Raw genomic sequence first — 17,563 nt, forward strand, 5'->3', positions numbered from 1 at the left:
TTAACCAGAATTTTCTAAGTCCAAAAGGGGGCATAATTTGGCCAAAATGAAGGTCAGAGTTATGGGACTTGGTGCTATCAACTAGTTTTATAACCCCGAAGACACATGTGAAGTTTCAATTCAATATCTGTATTAGTTTTGGAGATAGTAACTTGCATGTAAAACTTAACCAAAATTTTCTAAGTCCAAAAGGGGGCATAATTTGCTCAAAATACATGTCAGAGTTATGGGACTTGACCCAGAGAGGTTGGTAATTGACCTAGAAAAAGAATAAATAAGTTTCAAAGCTATATGCCTTTAAATGATAGCTGTATGTACTTGCATGCAAAAACTTAACCAAGGTGTGACGCCGACGCCAGGGTGAGTAGAATAGCTAGACTATTCTTCGAATAGTCGAGCTAATAAAAAAAAGAAGTTTTTTTTACCTTTTTACATATTTCACACATGTATCCCTTCTTTTCCTGCACAGTCCACTGGTCTTCCTTCTCAGCACTGTCTTTGAAAAGATCCCAGTATGCTGTACTTGCATCATCATGCAACTCTTCTTCAACATCCTTTTCAATTAATTGTTCCTCTTCTATCTTACCATCAGTCAATGAAACATTTACAGCAGTATTCAATAGAGTTTCATTTGACTCATTCACATCTGGTTCAGTCTTAACACTAACAGTTTTTTCTATTTCTATTTCATGTTTTACATTTTCCGCAGGAGTCTCAGTGTCTAGATCTGACTTAGCAATAGCAAAGTCATTATTACCTGACAAAAAAGTTGATCTGGCTATGCTACTAATGTCAGTTACATGTTCAACAGTGTTGCATACTTCTTTATCAGTCACTGCAACCATATATCCTTCATCTACCACTTCTTGTTTCACTATTACTTGTTCAAAGTGACTTTCTTCAAGTTCTTCTTCAGGCACTTCTTCCATTCTTTACTGCTCTGATTTTAGGGTCGTTTTCCTAAAATTGTGAAATAAAAAGCGCAATATTGACTAAATTTATGGAAAACAATTTTATACTACAGATTCAAATATTTTGCATTTGAACTGTTCTGCATTGAAGTTTTCTATGGTTCTGGATCCATCCCGATGAAACGGAGCTTTTATGTTTTGAAGCTATTTTTTTAACTATGAAGAGTATTTGTATTTTTAAAACAGTATTTTTTAAAAATATTCTTGTTGTTAGACTGGCGAATTATAATTTGTCATCAAATTTTATCATCAAATTTTTCGCTTGTGACCCACTGAATCTAAACAGAACTTTCATTCTGCGCAATTGCAAAACATCCGTCCTGGCAGATAATCTTGTTGTCACACTTAAAAGAGAGGGGAAAAAGTTAAATGGAACAATGTTCTACGAGAAATTGATTGTTATGGTAAAAATTGTTGTACTGATGCAAGTATGGGTTACTCTGATAAAGAGTAGTTCTGATGCAAATTTTAGCGCCATTTTACTATAGCCCATATAATATTACATTTGCCTGAAGATAGCTAGAGAGAATATAACCTGGTATACAGAATCTGGAACGGAATTTACAAAAATGGTCATTTTTTTTACTATGAAGAGGCCATTTTAGAACTGTGTCAGAAGTAGCCAAAAATCGACCCCTGTTTTTAAGCAGAAAAAGGCAGTGGCTAGGGGTCTGGTAATTGTGTAGAGCTGTCTAGAGGTCCGGTAATCAATGTGAATAATGAATACTGAAAATGACATTTGCAGGGATGAAACTTTCATTTATCTATCAAAAACCGGTGATGATTTCGTTGCAAGTGACTGGCATTCTGGCATACCAGAGGTCTACCATGGTTCCCCGGATGAACCTCTAGCACATTTCACAAATATCTGTGGTTTGGTTACATTACAGGTAAAACGTTTCAGCCAATCAGCGTCGTTTCGCGATAAATAGTAGCAAACCAATCAAAATCGTCCGTGAAAAGCGTGAAGCGTCCTTTCCAATATCAATATCTACTAAGAAAGAAAATTCTTGATGTAAATCTCTTAACATGGAATTACAGGAATAAATCTTTATCAATCTCTAAACATCGAAATCTTTATTAATAGCTATCATGGAATATCGCCTTTATCCATCGTAACCAAGCACCTTGCTTACATGTTGTTTGAAGTTTCAATTCGGCTTGCCAAATAATGACGAACAATGATTGGCTGAAACCACCCCCGGTAGTAATTACCAGTGCGCAACTGCGCATGTTCACCAAATAATAGATAGAGGGACGTATCAGGATTTGGGAAACAGAAGGATGTATAATCCTTTTTTCGCAAGAAAAACACGATCATGAATTTAATAAATTTTTAATAGTATAGTGTTATTTCTAGAGCGAAGCAGCGGGGCGCCCTGCCCTGCCCTTTTTAACTGCCACCACGCTGCCCTTAAAATGTGCCCTCCTACCTTTGATCTTCTGCTAAATTCCGCCCTTTATCCTGTAGACATGCCTGGCCGATTTTTTATAAGCAAATTACGTCACGGCGAGTGCACACAGGCAACGAGAATCAGTGAAGTGTTAAAACTAATTAATAAAGATCCTGTGTACTGTCAAAATGGCGCCAATTAATGTACTGCCCGTAAGCGGCCAGCTGATTACCGAGCACGTGAAAAGTGCCCTGTAAGATTTCTTCATGTAAGCCTTAAATTCCTTTTACCACTTTATTCTTTGATAAGTGTACAGTAATCATAAATGTAATGAATACATAACTATTAACATCGAAACACAACAACGGTAACTTTCCTGTTAAAACAGCACCCTGCCCCTTTTTGGCAGCACCCTGCCCTTTTTGAGCTCTAGAAATAACACTATAGTAATTAGCATTTTTTAAAGAGTATAAAAAATTTGCTGGTCCATATAATTGACTTTTGTCAATAGTTATGATGTTTTAATGATGTTTAATAGGTTTTAGAATACACTTAATATGCATAAGGGTTTTGGGGGTTGTAAAGGGGGAAGGGGGGTAGCAGTTCCACCCCTTGTTTATATCAAAGAAGTATAAAATACACAGAATGGCAACTGCCTTAATCTTGCGTGAGCTCGTGTCAGAGCGTGATTCGGCGTTATCTTACTAAAAACAAACATCGGCGAGCATGCAGTTACAATTTGTACCTTTAAAACTACATTTAAAATACATGTTAGCTTCTTAAACAAAATTAGTTTAATGAGAAATGGTCTTAAGACACGAAGTACAGGGTTTTTTTGCCATCGAAAGAAGTGTGGTCATACGGTGATAATTATTTTACCGATGAATAATTGCTTTCGCATACAAAATGGCGCGTGGAGAAAGCGCCACTTCCGGTAACGAGATCTCGTTCTTTTGTCACGGGAGGTTGGCGAGATTTGCTCTATATGCCTTTCAAGTTGCCAATCTATTTATTTTATAGCTCTTTGTTTATATTTATGTTATTTATGGATGATTTTTTTTTCACATATAAGTTCTTGAATTTTCATCTAAGAAACATTTTAAACAAAAAAATCCCCTCTATCTTAATTTTTTCCCCTCTATCATAGCACGTGACGGATCCCTATGTCCTAGACCTGATAATCTTTTGTCAATTTTGTGTTTTTCCGACAGTGCAATGTCCACCCTTTATGTTAAATAGAAACTGTCAAGCTCAAGCTTTCATTATGCTGATTCTAAATAAGCATCAGAATCATATATGTTGAAGACAGACAGACAGAATAATCTCCATAAAATTATCACTTTTCTCGGTGGCTTTCTTCTTCTGTGCAAATGGCGTGTTAAAACTAAGGGACATAACTGAAATGTTTGGGCGCGTTCGGCATACATACTCGAGCTAACCCGAGTCACCCTGGGTATTACTCGAGTATAACTCGATAGTAGTTGTGTCACCCGAATTCTACCCACCTCGTGAAGCTGGGAAAGGCGGGTGATCGTATCCGAATGCATTAACACTTAAATAAACATGGCGTCAGGGTAGAGACCACCAATTGTTTTCCCATAGACTTACATTATAACATTATGGCGTGTACGGCCTTCCATACATCGAAACATGTATATCTAACTACATAGTTTTCAAGAACTATCTTGGTTCTACCAAAATATCGGACGAAAAACATATGAATAGTGATACTTTATTTAAGTAATTTTCGTGTGAATGAGATGACCCCCTGTTTACATCGTTGGCATGGCGGGAGAAATTCGTTTGATAAAACTTTTTTTCAATACACATAAAATGTAGCAAATTTTGTCAAAATGTATAATAAAATACTGTAAATGCAGTGAAAAATATCAATTTTGAAAAAATAATCTCTTCCTGGGTTTGTTTACATGACTGACCAATCAGAACGCACAGACGTTACCTTATTCCCAGGTATACACTTACCTCATTCCCAATAAGTCCCCTGTACTTTTTTGAATTGGTGGTCTCTGACCGTCATTGGAAGACTTGTTAACTTTTTAGTGCAATTACTATCAAGGCTTTATCTCAATGACCAAAGATGATATTGAATTTGAAACTTCAAACAACTTTTTCCACTCATCAGACCTACCAAAATAATCAAATTAGATAACTCTTGATAGAATCTAATGTAAATTATGGGTCTCATTTATAGACATATTGCTTTGAAACCTATTTTTACTTTTTAAGGTCATTAACTAGCCACAGATGATCAAGTCCCATTACTCTTATATGTATTTTGACAAAATTATGCCTCTTTTGGACTTAAAAAATGCAGTTTTAATTTTTACATACAAGTTAGTATATCCAAACTAATGCAGATGTTTGGTTAAAACTTCACACATTTCTTCGGGTCTGTAGAATAAGGTCATATCAACACATCACAAGCCTCATAACTCTTACTTGAGTCAGACCCCTTTTTGGGGTTAAAGTTTTGCATGCAAGTTATTTTTTAAACTAATGCAGATACTGGGTTGAAACTTCACACATGTCTTCCATGTTGTAAAGGACATGGCATCAACTTCCATAACTCTTACTTTGGCCAAGTTATGCCCCACTGTTTAAACTTAGAAAAAGCTGCGGTTAAAGTTTTGCATGCAAGTTACTATCTCGGAAACTAATGCAGATATTGGATTGAAACTTCCATACATGTCTCTAGTGATGTAAAGAAAGGTCAAAGCATCAATTCCCATAACCTTAATTTTGGACAAATTATGCCCTCTTTCTTATGCATAGATTCATTCATATTGACAATTGCCTTCGGATAGTGGATCGTGCTGTCATTGTTATTTTAAAACCTTTTACTTTCTTCTAAATGCAGAGTAACTTTGAAATGCTCTTTTGGCATTCATGCCCCCATCTGTAATACTGCTGAATAGGACAGAGGTTGAGAAATCTGCTTCTTACAGCAACATCCATGTCAAGCATATTTCGAGGGTTCTCGATCTGATTCTTAAAGCTTTTAAGTTTTCTTTTTAGGTTCACAAGGGACAACTTTGAGAAAAACATGTAGGCTTAAGAACACATAATTAGTGATAAGGACAAGTAATCCACAAAATGAGCCACACATTGATGTTGAAGTTATAAGTAAAAAATTCAAACCTTCTTTCATACTCATATGGTACTGTTCTCTAGTTAGCTCAGTAGTTGATGCACTGTACTGCCAGTCCAAAGGTCACGGGTTTGATTCGGTTAGCGAAGAAATTTCTTCCATGGCCATTTGCAATCTATCTCAGTTCATACGAATGTATAGTTGTCAGTTCCTTATGAAAGCGTACTGGTAAGCCACTAAGGTTGCTAAGCTTGCCAGGGAGAGTGAACATTTGTTACCTTTAGTGACTGTCAGTCATATACGGCAATATGATTGTTGGAAATGGTGATGAACACAACTGAACAACATCAAGAACTGGTACTTGGTTTTTTAAAAGTCAAACTAGCATTTAGCACATTTCATGGCTGTACTACGTACAAAGTTTGAAAAAAGCGTACTGTTTGTTATGTGCCATTTGTGAACATGGTGAATTCAGTTATGTCATTTTAAACAAAGACATTTTCATTAAAAAAGAAAGCAATTCATTCGCATGGGGGAATAGAGACAGCAGAGTTGATCTTATTCATTTTCGTAACATATTTCTTCAATGGAAGGTTGTGGATTCGATCACCTGTCAAGATATACAAAAATAGTTGAAAATGGTAAATGTATCAGCAACTGTCCCTGGCATTCAGCTCAAATGCGGAAAATGGATTCTCTCACACCTGCGTGGCAATGGTTACCGTCCAGAGTGATTTTCATGCCGAGTGTCCTATAAATGGGTCTTGGCAAACAGTGCAGATTGAACACCGCAAAACAGATCATGTGATCAGGGTCTCCACTGTTTCCTTAAATGAATTTCAGTCACAACAATGAAAAAAAAAAGAAATAATTATACCAAACACTCTTTTAATTTGAAATGGTTCGGGGTAGTAGAGTCATGTGTAGACATAAGAGGATTAATATAAGTTGTAGCTCTTGCTTCAGAAATAGTTTAAAGTATAAATTAACATAAAATAGAAATTTCTAGTCTATTAAATATTATGGGCTGAACATTTTTCCAAGTGTTACTTGATCCCAGAATCTGAAAAGTCGATTGATAATAATCCAATCTGATTTTTCACTCTGACAGAAGTCGTACCAGTTCATCTCTAACACTCTAACAACGATACCAGACTGTCTGTCCTCATTATGTGTCAAAAGTAGCAACCATTCTTTTTATTGTTACAGCGCGGAAGCTTTTGAACTGTTAGCATATAGGTAACGTTCTCCATCATTTTCAGTTACCCGATAAAGCGTTCGGACTACAGTTGTTACTCGTGTCACTCAGGTGAACTCGGGTGATCTAGTCAGAGTTACACGGGTTTGTATGCCGAATGCGCCCAGAGTCAGTGTACTCTAAAAGGTTACACTCCACCAATTCTGTTCCTTCTTTATTTCATATAAACAATGAAATGTTGAGACCTCATTTTCAGTACTTTAGAGCATTTCAATGATATGAAAACTAGATATGGTCATTTAGTATGACATGTCTTCTTATCAAAAATAGAAAAAGATATTGACATGTTATGTAACATAAGAAAAATAATCTGTTCTGTAAAACATCACCCTCTGAAAATGCTCCCATGAAAATACCCGTTTAGCAATTACGCGAATATGTTGACATTTTCTCATAGAATAAAACTAATACCAGGAAATTCACAATGAAAGTGGTCTAGATCTTTTCTCAATACAATAAGCAACAAAACTAACCCAAAAATATAACTGCCACATCCTCATATGACTCATTATACCAGATTTCATCAAAAGCATGGAACTACATTTTGAACTACTTCACACGTTACACTGAGTGGTCAATTCCTGTTTGGTGTAATCAGTCCTAATTTTAAGGCTTAGATCCACTACTATAAGTGTCCCTCTCCAAATCCTATAAACAAATCCCATCTTATCTGCTGCTTATCAGCGATTATGTAACATTGCTAATTAAATGGCATAAATGGTGTTCAGAAACTCCTCTCGTCCTTTAAAATAGACATAGTCAAGTCTTTTTTTTTATTGACAGGCGCCAATCCGTCCTTGTGAATGGTGAAGCATCAGATGAAGTTCCAGTAACGTCCGGAGTCCCACAGGGCTCCGTCCTAGGCCCCCTTCTATTCTTACTCTACATAAATGACCTCCCTGAAAATCTGATTTCACAGGTCCGTTTATTTGCCGATGATACTGCTGTCTATTTAACTGTAAATAGTCCTGTCCAAGAAAACATTCTCCAGCAAGACTTGAATAGGTTACAGTTATGGGAAAGTAAGTGGGACATGGAGTTTAACCCCTCAAAATGCACAGTTATGAACATAACAAGGTCAAAAAATCCTTTCAAATCAAAGTATACACTCCATGGCCAAGTCTTGGAAACGGTTCCTGATGCAAAGTATCCCGGGATTACTATAGCCTTAGATCTTAACTGGAATGAACACATCCATTCAGTCACGTCCAAAGCTACCCGAACACTTAACTCCATTAAGCGAAATATCCTATGCAAAAACCCAAAAGTTCGGGAAGTAGCTTATAAAGCCCTAGTCAGGCCACAGCTGGAATATGCTAGCTGCGTCTGGAACCCTTATACCCAACTTAACATCCACCAGATCGAAATGATTCAGCGGAGGGCAGCGCGATGGGTTAACCATGACTATTCCCATTACAACAGTGTCACAAACATGTTATGTCAGCTGAGATGGCGTACCCTTGAAAATAGTAGATCTGATTCACGCCTCCTTATGTTCTACAAAATAGTGAATGGTTTGGTTGCTGTACCACTTCCTCCCTATGTCGGTCCCCCAACCCGTCCAACAAGACATATGCATCCCCACTACTATACCCTGATCCTCACTCCCTGTAATTACTATAAGTACTCTTTTTTTTTCCAGCCACCATAGTGCTTTGGAATTCCCTTCCAGTACAACTTGTGCAAGCCCCCACCCTGAACCAGTTTAAGCAGGCTGTCACCAAACTTGCACACAATGCTTAACAAGACAGACCTGTTTTTAAACTACTTTTATCTGTAAATCCTTCTTGTTTTTAACACTATCAACTGTATTCATGCTTGCAATACACATCGTGTATTACTTTTATTCTCCTGTCCATTCTACTTTTAAATTTCTTGTACAGGCGCGCAGCTGCACGTAATACATGCACTCGTAAAGAGGAGTGATGCAGTATAAAAAAGATAGATAGTGCTAATTAGAGGGCAATTAGCAAAACAGGGATCCCCACTAGACCATGAAGATGTGTGCAGTGGAGTTTAAAGAAATTAATTTTCCTTCCGTGAATTTGGAATGATAACAATAATAATAATAATTATTATTATAGTTCAGGGCCGTAGGAAAAGGGGGAGGGGGCCGGGGGGCCGCCCCCCAATAATTTGACCGATTATGGTAATTATCTTAGCAATTTTTTGACAGCGAGTCAATTTTAGCTCTGACTTGCAGTCTTGTAATTGTTTTGGATGGGCTAGGCACGCACCGTGCTTCGTAAGTATAAACTAAACAAAAAAACCAAACGTGCCTTTGATCTGGGTCTGTTATAAGTTGGCTGATTTTCAAAATATGTGCTTCCCCCTCAGTCTTAGAAAACTGTTATTTAAAATATTCTGCAAGCATTAAAACAAACATTTTAGAAAAGTGAATGTCACGTATCAGAAGGTTTGTACAAGGGGATTCAGGTTTATGACGTATTACTAAGTTATTTCCACAGGAGTCTTGCAACGGATTATATTGTCTATACAGCTCACAGCACCTGCACACCCCTTAAGAAAATATTATCTATTCACAGGTGTTTGAAGCTCAATCAATAAAATATATATGCAGGTTAGATCTATAATATAATAATAATAATAATAATAATGATAATAATAATAATAATAATGATAATAATAACTTTATTTAAAGAAGGTAACACATAAAGACATATAACAGTTCTAGAACATATTACAAATCTTAAGAGTCAATGTGGCCTTCTGTTCAGTTCAACATAAAAAAGAGATAAAAACTGATTATCTAATTATAATAAAAAAGATGGAATTTACGTGATAAACATTTAAATGCAATTTTCGCTCTTGACAAACACACAAACACTTCATTTAATTAGAAAAAAATATATACATGTATATTTAATCCGAAAAGAGGTCAAATCACTCAGATAAAAAGTCACCCACACAAAAGAAGATGAAGAAATAGCAATGGCGGAGAAAGTTGCAGCTTATTCAGATCCTAATAGATATTTCTTTGCATCCCCCCACTCCCCCATATGAGTGGTTGGGGCATATAGATTGGTCTTGTCCGTGCGTCCGAAGTTTGTGACGCACCTGGCTTAAAAAGTATTTGATATAAATTGATGAAACCTTGCATGAGTCTTTATCATGATATGAACTTGGGCACCTCCTACCTTTCGTCTGCCTCTGACCCTATTTCGAGAGTTATAACCCCTGGAATAGTCAAAAATGCACATTTTCACCTTGTGACGCGCCTAGCTCAAAAAGTATTTGATATAAATTGATGAAACTTGCATGAGTCTTTATCATGATATAAACTTGCGCACCTCCCATTTTTCGTCTGGCCCCACCCCCTATTTTTAAAGTTATGGACCCTGAAATAGAAAAAATGCACATTTTCACCTAATGACGTGCTTAACTCAAAAAGTATTTGATGTAAATTCATGAAACCTTGCAGAAGTCTTTATCATGATATGACCTTGCACACTTAGCATTTTCTTGAGAATCTTAATGCTTATAACAGAGTTATGGCCCTTAAAAAGCCAAAATAGTGGATGATTTGTTTGTGATGCTCATAGCTCAAAAAGTATATGGCCTATAATAATGAATCCTTTACATAAAATGTGTGTTGGGGCTATACCCCTTAAGACTGCAAACATTTGAATTATTGCCCCTTATTTGTGACAAATGTACAAGTGGGGGCACACCCTGTGTCATACAGACACATTCTAGTTTTATATTTGTTTTTGAAAGAAGTAAGTGAATCCACACAACGGACCTGATATTCTGTGGAATGATATTCCATACTTAAGCACAAATATAGCCAAATGACCTTTTCATATAATTTGTGCGATATATCATTATGTACAACTGATCTAAGGTCATAATTTTCATTGCTGAAAAATGTTAAAATATCAGATATGTAAGATGGTACAAGATTTTTTGTAGTTTTATATATCATTACTCCATTATGGTAGTTGCATTGTTCAGAAAATTTCAGCCATCCGAGTCTTTTTAGCATTTCAGATTTACTTGTCTGAAGTTCTTTATTCAAACAATAAATAGATAGCAACTCTTCCTTGAAGTGCAAAAATCTTATTGAATGAATCTTTACTGCCTGTATACCAAACTGTATAGCAGTAATCTAAAACAGACAAAATAAATGCATTGTAGAATATTTTTTTCATATCCTCTGTAAAAAAATAAACGATCTATTTGTACATTCCACGAAAGTGTATTGTCGATATAAATTCCTAATACATTTTGAACCTTTACATTTTCTATGAAAGATCCATCAATAGTTGAGTTCAAATTGCTACAACTGCGTTGCTTGTGTTTTGTACATATTAGCATACATTTTGTTTTTTTATGGTTGTAACAGCATGTTGTTTGAAAAACACCATTTTTCGATTTTATCTAAGTTTTCTTGGAGTTTAATTTCAACAATTTCCATATCATGTTGTTGAGTTGTCAGCATATAGATCAATATTTCCTTCGTTTGTTGATAATGCTATGCCATCGATATAAAGTAAAACTAGCAGTGGACAGAGAATTGACCCTTGTGGAACGCCGGAAGTAACAGCCATTTGTTCGGATCTGAAGTTACCAACTTTGATCAACTGTTTCCTATTAGATAAATACGACTGGAATAATTTAATTGTACTATCTGTAAATTTATACAATCTTAGTTTATGTAGTAAAATGGGGTGATCAACAAGATCAAAATTTAATGCTGTCCTTAAATCAAGAAATACAACACCTAAATATTTTCAAGAATCTACGTCTTTTAACCAGGCATCTATCAATCGCGTGAGAGTTGTATGGTATGAACGATTGGGTCTAAATTCTGACGTGTATGATGTTAGTTTTTTTTAAAGATTGTATTTGAATTCAAATATTTTAGATATTGTCGGTAAAATTTAGATAGGGTGATAGTTGTTTGGATCTTCTTTGTTTCCACGTTTGAATACTGGAAAAAGAAATGCATCTTTTAAATAATATGGGAACGTACATGTGTCGATACTCATGTTTACCAAAAATGCAACTGCAGACGTGATATAGTCACCACAGTGTTTATTTATTTTCAACTTCAAACGCTGTTATTGGTTCAATATTAAATATGAACTTGAAGATATCGTAGTTCATACTATATTAAGTGGGTGGGATATGATAATGCAAATATATTTATTGATAGAGCTTCAAGCGCCTGTGATCTATTCCATTCGAAACCCTGTGGAATTTTTCATCCACCAATAAAATGAACAGTTTTAATCAGCTGTTAAATGACCTTCACGGGAAGTAAACGGCCTGCGGCCTATTAAATACCGCTACGGCATCATTATATTGTTTACTTTAAAAGCCGCATTATTTACGTTCGCAATATCACGTACACCATAATGTTTAGGTGTGAAAATCACGAGACTATGCATTACTTCACATTTTTAGATTGCTGCCGTTTTTAATATTATTTAAGATTTTTCTATTGTTTATTATTATTAATATTATTATTATTGTATTTTCCGGTCCAAAGTCTGAATTTTATGCCCACAGTATATTACATTTGTTTACTTTTAAAACCAAAGTGCAATTTAAGATCGCGCTGGTTGAAATTTTACAGGTAATTTAATGAAAAATCGACCGTTTTTATAGAATTTTCCCTACATTTCTGTCGATATCTTATCATTACTATTTTAGAATTTAAACTCTATATATATTGTTTCTCAAACGATGTTGAAAATTTGAAACGATAATATTAAAAAATGAAGCGGACTTGAGAGTGGTTCCAATAAGCTTGAAGCTTTCATCACAATCGAGCAAAAACAAATTAGCATAAACTAAAAAATGAAGGTACTATGCGCGTATAATAAAAGCAATTAGAATGTATAAAGTATAAGATTTCAACTTTATTTGTTTGATTTTCGTACTAAATGTAAACTGACATTGATATTAACAGACAAATATAAAAAATGCGAGTTTCCGTATATAAGAGCATTGGGGGAAAATCAGCTTAAGAAATTTCTTAGATTCATTATATGTGAATTATTGTTGTTGGTCCGATTCTTCAAGACTCATACAAAGATATTTTCTCTGAAAGATAATAGAAGCAACGGCTATAATTATAATAGGCCAAGAAGTTTTTATAAAATATTTTAAAAAATAATGTGATGTCATCAGCTTTTTGATGTGATATATGTATTCCCTCATGTTTGCATAACTATATTGATTAATATTTTCTTTAAAAATGTATTTTTCTCATGTTTTTGTATGTATATGTGCATACTGAGAAAATGTTGAATAAAATTCGAAACTTGGAAAACATTATCCGAAACGCCGATGAACTTATACAATAATTCCCATTGTAATCTGGCCAAAACATTAAAAATGTGTACCATAGGGTTAAAATCAACTAAATGAACAAAATAATATGGTTTGTTTAAATGGAAAAATTATCACAACCCATACTGCTAATTTAATCGCTACGGGTCGCTAGGTTCTACTTTCACCTCCGCTACAAAAGTTTTGTTGCATTATCGGTTGCTACGGAAGTGACGTCATGACGACCTGACCAGTACAGAATGAGCTGGCCAACAAAGATGGTACTTATTAACTTGGCAGTTGAATAGATAGATGAAAGCACATTTATCATAACCGATATGCATGAACACATCAAACGTTCCAGTTAATGAAATAAACTTAAAACTTATGAATTTTTCCCAAAAGTTCTCAAACGGACTTATCTGTAGTCGATGAGGTACCGGTAACATCTGCCGTTCCACAAGGCTCTGTCCTTGGACCTCTTTATTTTCTTATTTATATAAGCGATCTTCCTTCCTCTATCAAGTGCCAAGTTCGACTATTTGTTGATGATGCTGACGTCTAACTTACTATAAACTCTTCTGATGACATCATAGTCCTACAAGATGGACACAAAAAACAGACCCTGTTAACATTGAACTCTAAGTGTGACATTGACCTTGGAGCTAGGGGTCTGGGTCTTGCCCATGACACGTCGTCTCATTATGATAAACATTTATGCTAAGTAATTTCAAAATCCCTTGATTAATGACAAAGTTACGAACCGGACACGAAACAGACCCTATTAACGTTTGACTTCTAAGTGTGACATTGACCTTGTAGCTAGGGTTCTGGGTATTACGCCTGAAACGTCGTTTCATTAAGGCAAATATTTATGCCAAGCTATTTCAAAATCCCTTCATGGATGGCAGAGTTACAGCCCGGACAAGAATTTACAAAGTTACGGTCGGACGGACGGACAGTGCGATTTTAATATGCCCACCTTCGGGGGCATAAAAATCAAAGAACTTACTGTATCAAATAAAAAGTTATTTGCTGAAATACGTTTAAAGATGTAAGGGAGTTATTAATAAATAAATAAAAATCTAAATTATCAAATGTTTTTGTTAAAATTCTTGAAATAGATATATGCTTAATAACTTAATAATAACATAATATATTAAGCCACATTAGCTCTAGTTGGTGCACTAGTCAGTATTTATAACTATGGTTTGCACGGAATGTCACGGGTCAGAGGGGTAGGTAGACTGGCTTTACTCATCACTATAACCCGGCGCTTAGTTAACAAACTGTAGGGAATCTAAAGTGGTAGTATATTCATGGCATGCAATTTAAAAATGTCATCAAATTCGAGTATCTTCTAGATGGCCAAACCCTGGACTCGAGTGCCAAATACCTTGGCGTTGGCAATAGTAACAGATCTAAACTGGACCACACACGTAACTAGAATACCCTTAAATGAAATAAAAAACACACTCTACATTGGCGTCATAAAAATGAACATTACGACAACGTAAAGTAATGAACAGGTCAAAACAAAACACTTGCATATAAAAGCCTTCTCCGTCAGTTTTAGATATGGCATCCATATCCGCAAGTTAACACACGCAGTTTTAATCGAACTTTTGTTAAACACCGTATTGGCCACAAGTGACGCCTCCCCTCTTTCGTGTTAACTACAAGTATGCAGTAAAGACAATCTGACTAAAGTACATCTCCTAATACGCTACGCTTAGGATCTGAGAACGAGCTATTGATAGCCTCGTTCTGACGACCCTTTCTCTAGCCAATCAGAGCTTAACTTACAACATTTTGCAAATCTATAGTTAGCCTTGATATTTGATATTTATAATTCTTATGTCGTTATGTGTCAGAAAGCCGGTTAGCTCAGTCGGTAGGCCACTTGCTTTGTAAGTGAGGTGTCCCGGGTTCGAGCTCTGGATTGACTGCACATTTTTCTACTCTTTGACATTCGAAAAAGTCGTCTGATTGGTTCAAATAAAAATAGATTTGCGAAAATAAAAATAGCAATATTGGAAATCCAAAATATACAGAAGACGAATGTGAATAGGTCATTTTCAGATCTTCGTTTAAAAGATGAAGTACTTTAGTCAGATTGGCAGTAAAGACTGGGTCGGCGCTCCGTTGAACAAAGGCGACTAGATTCCAATCTGGTAATGTTGTTCAAAATCAATTTAATACTATCAAATTCCCAACTTACACCCAAAAACCACTGAGATTAGCAAGGCAAACGCATCCACTTAACTTAAGACAAGTACAAGTCACATCAGATTACCATTACTTAATTCACTCAGTTGTATTACGAAATAACCTGCGTGGTCATATGGTTACCATCCCTGACCTTGATACTTTCAAGGTGGCTATGGCAACCACTCGGTATAAGACCAGAAAGCAATGTCTTTTTGTCATTTAAATGTTTCTTTTTTCTTTATCTTTTAAAATGCTAACACACCCTTATACTGCGAATTTTTGACGGTTCGTACCAGTTATTATATGTAGCGTTATAGACAGTGTCATGATATAGGATCTAAAATGTTTCTAATTATTTTTCGTTTATGGGCAAAAACAAATGTTAACAGTAATTATTACCATATGATGGATATTCACACTGCGTCTCTGCTTTTTACGGTGATGTGTATTTTAAAGAGCGTTGCATGTTTACTGTCTCAAACAATTATTGGTTTGACATCTATAGTTACTGTAGGTTTAATTCCTTTCTGACGACAGAGTCTCCTGAAGGCACGTTTTAAGTGAAATGCGCATGTGTTGAAGTTACACGGTTTGTTTAATACAGAAATCATTGTTTCCGATTTAGTGTTTTTCTCTGCAAATCTTCTAGCATGCATTTTAACGTCCATTACTGATTAACCTTGATTTCACGTCTGTCAGATTGTTTTCGTTCTTTTCAGTCATAATCAAGTATAGAGTTGTTTATAACTTATCATGTTTCCATATAAAAATTCTGTAGTGTTGAATGAAATACGGGAAGATAATTATAATGTATAAGTCGATATATTCCTGAAAGTGACATCAGAGCACGATAAATATTGCAATAAATTTTGAGACTCAGGCCCCAATTTCACAAAAAATCCATGAATGTGCGTTGTCCTTTTTTGTCCAGTGTACACCAGTTTCAACTCAGTGTGTCACGTGACTTACTTACACTTCAAATCAAGGAAAATGAGAACAGCTTTCAAGATAATAATATTCATTGCTACAATACTTAATACTAGTAAATTGATAGTAATTTGTTTCTTTTTCTTTCAAACAAGTGTAATAGATGTTACTAACTGATTTCTCCATACATAACGTACTAACACCTACATTTTCATTTATACAGTTTATATTTTAATTTATTGATTATAATTATTTTGTCTTGCCAAATACAGAAAGGTAATGTATTAAAGTTTTTGTTTCTAGCTCAATAACTGGCAGAAATTTGCAAAACTTTTTCTTATATAAAGTGTGGTTAAGGTAATAAATATGACTAAATAACGTTTTAAACTGCAGTTAAACTACTACTACTGTAAAGAATTTATGATGTAACATTTTAGAGTGACGTACAAAAAGGCTGTAACGGATAAAAGCCCGAATGTCCAAACAAAGTAACACTGCAGGAAGAGTTAATCAGTTAAATATTTAGAATCTATTACGTTCATTGAAGTGCTCAACATGTCAGTAATATATATGTATACCGTCCCTATCCAAGTGAGAACAAATTGCGATATCAAAGTTAAAATCATCTCTCTTACCATGTATTTGTGAAAGGATGATACCTTTCAAATACAAACAGGAAAAATGATGCGACAGTATCTGAATTGTTTGCTTTATTTTGACTGGAGCTCCAGGAAAATATTGCATTAGCCACTGGTAGATCAAACCCTTACCTTGCTAAATTTCTATAATGAACTTGTCCATTTTCCAATTTGGACAGTACAGTTGACTGTTAAAAGGGGTCATGCTTACCAAAAAGATACTGAATGAATAGAGAACAGTGCAGATTATGATCAGGATGCACGGATGTGCAGGCTGATCATGATCAACACTGTTCGCAAAGGCAGAATCAATCGTGTCCAGCATGGTAAAGGTTAAGATTGTGTGATACGCTGGGAACACTTTAATCAAATAGATTGCAAGGCAAATGACATTCTCTCTAGCATGTTTTTTTAAAAAAAATAAAACAGCATGTTTTTAACTTATTAGATTGGCAGGTTATGAGGTAGATAAAGGAGAGAGATATTATCCAGGCTAAAATAAAACTTCATTTAATTAATTATCAATTTGTATCGGATTTCGCTAGATTTTTTTGTAGTTTACTATACTTTTTCTTTTGGATCTTAGTCTTATCAAATACCGTTGTTGTTACACGTGGGTTTCTATAGCAGTAAAACGTAAAGATAACATTTGATAAGATATATTTGTTTGAATTAATGCTGAAATGAGCTCCATAGTTTATAGGAATCCAATAGATGGTGGGAAGTTTCTATTTGAATCTTTAGTGATTTGATTA

The 17,563-nt window shown here is 35.2% G+C and overlaps 1 protein-coding gene across 4 annotated transcripts in view; it reads right to left on the minus strand.

Annotated features, from left to right (window-relative positions):
* LOC123559392 (zinc finger protein 32-like) overlaps window positions 1–17,563 on the minus strand; it is a 124,041-nt gene that overhangs the window by 9,598 nt on the left and 96,880 nt on the right. The window contains exons 2-3 of one of the 4 annotated variants that reach the window (XM_053552747.1): window positions 2,108–3,387; window positions 426–960 (exon numbers count right to left, since the gene is read on the minus strand). In XM_053552747.1, coding sequence (XP_053408722.1) covers window positions 426–929 — 504 coding nt within the window. In that variant the 5' untranslated portion in view covers window positions 930–960; window positions 2,108–3,387. The other 3 variants (XM_045351152.2, XM_045351154.2, XM_045351153.2) reach the window with 3 other exon arrangements.

The sequence above is a fragment of the Mercenaria mercenaria genome, chromosome 10, assembly GCF_021730395.1.
Source record: "Mercenaria mercenaria strain notata chromosome 10, MADL_Memer_1, whole genome shotgun sequence".
Classification (NCBI taxonomy): domain Eukaryota; kingdom Metazoa; phylum Mollusca; class Bivalvia; order Venerida; family Veneridae; genus Mercenaria; species Mercenaria mercenaria.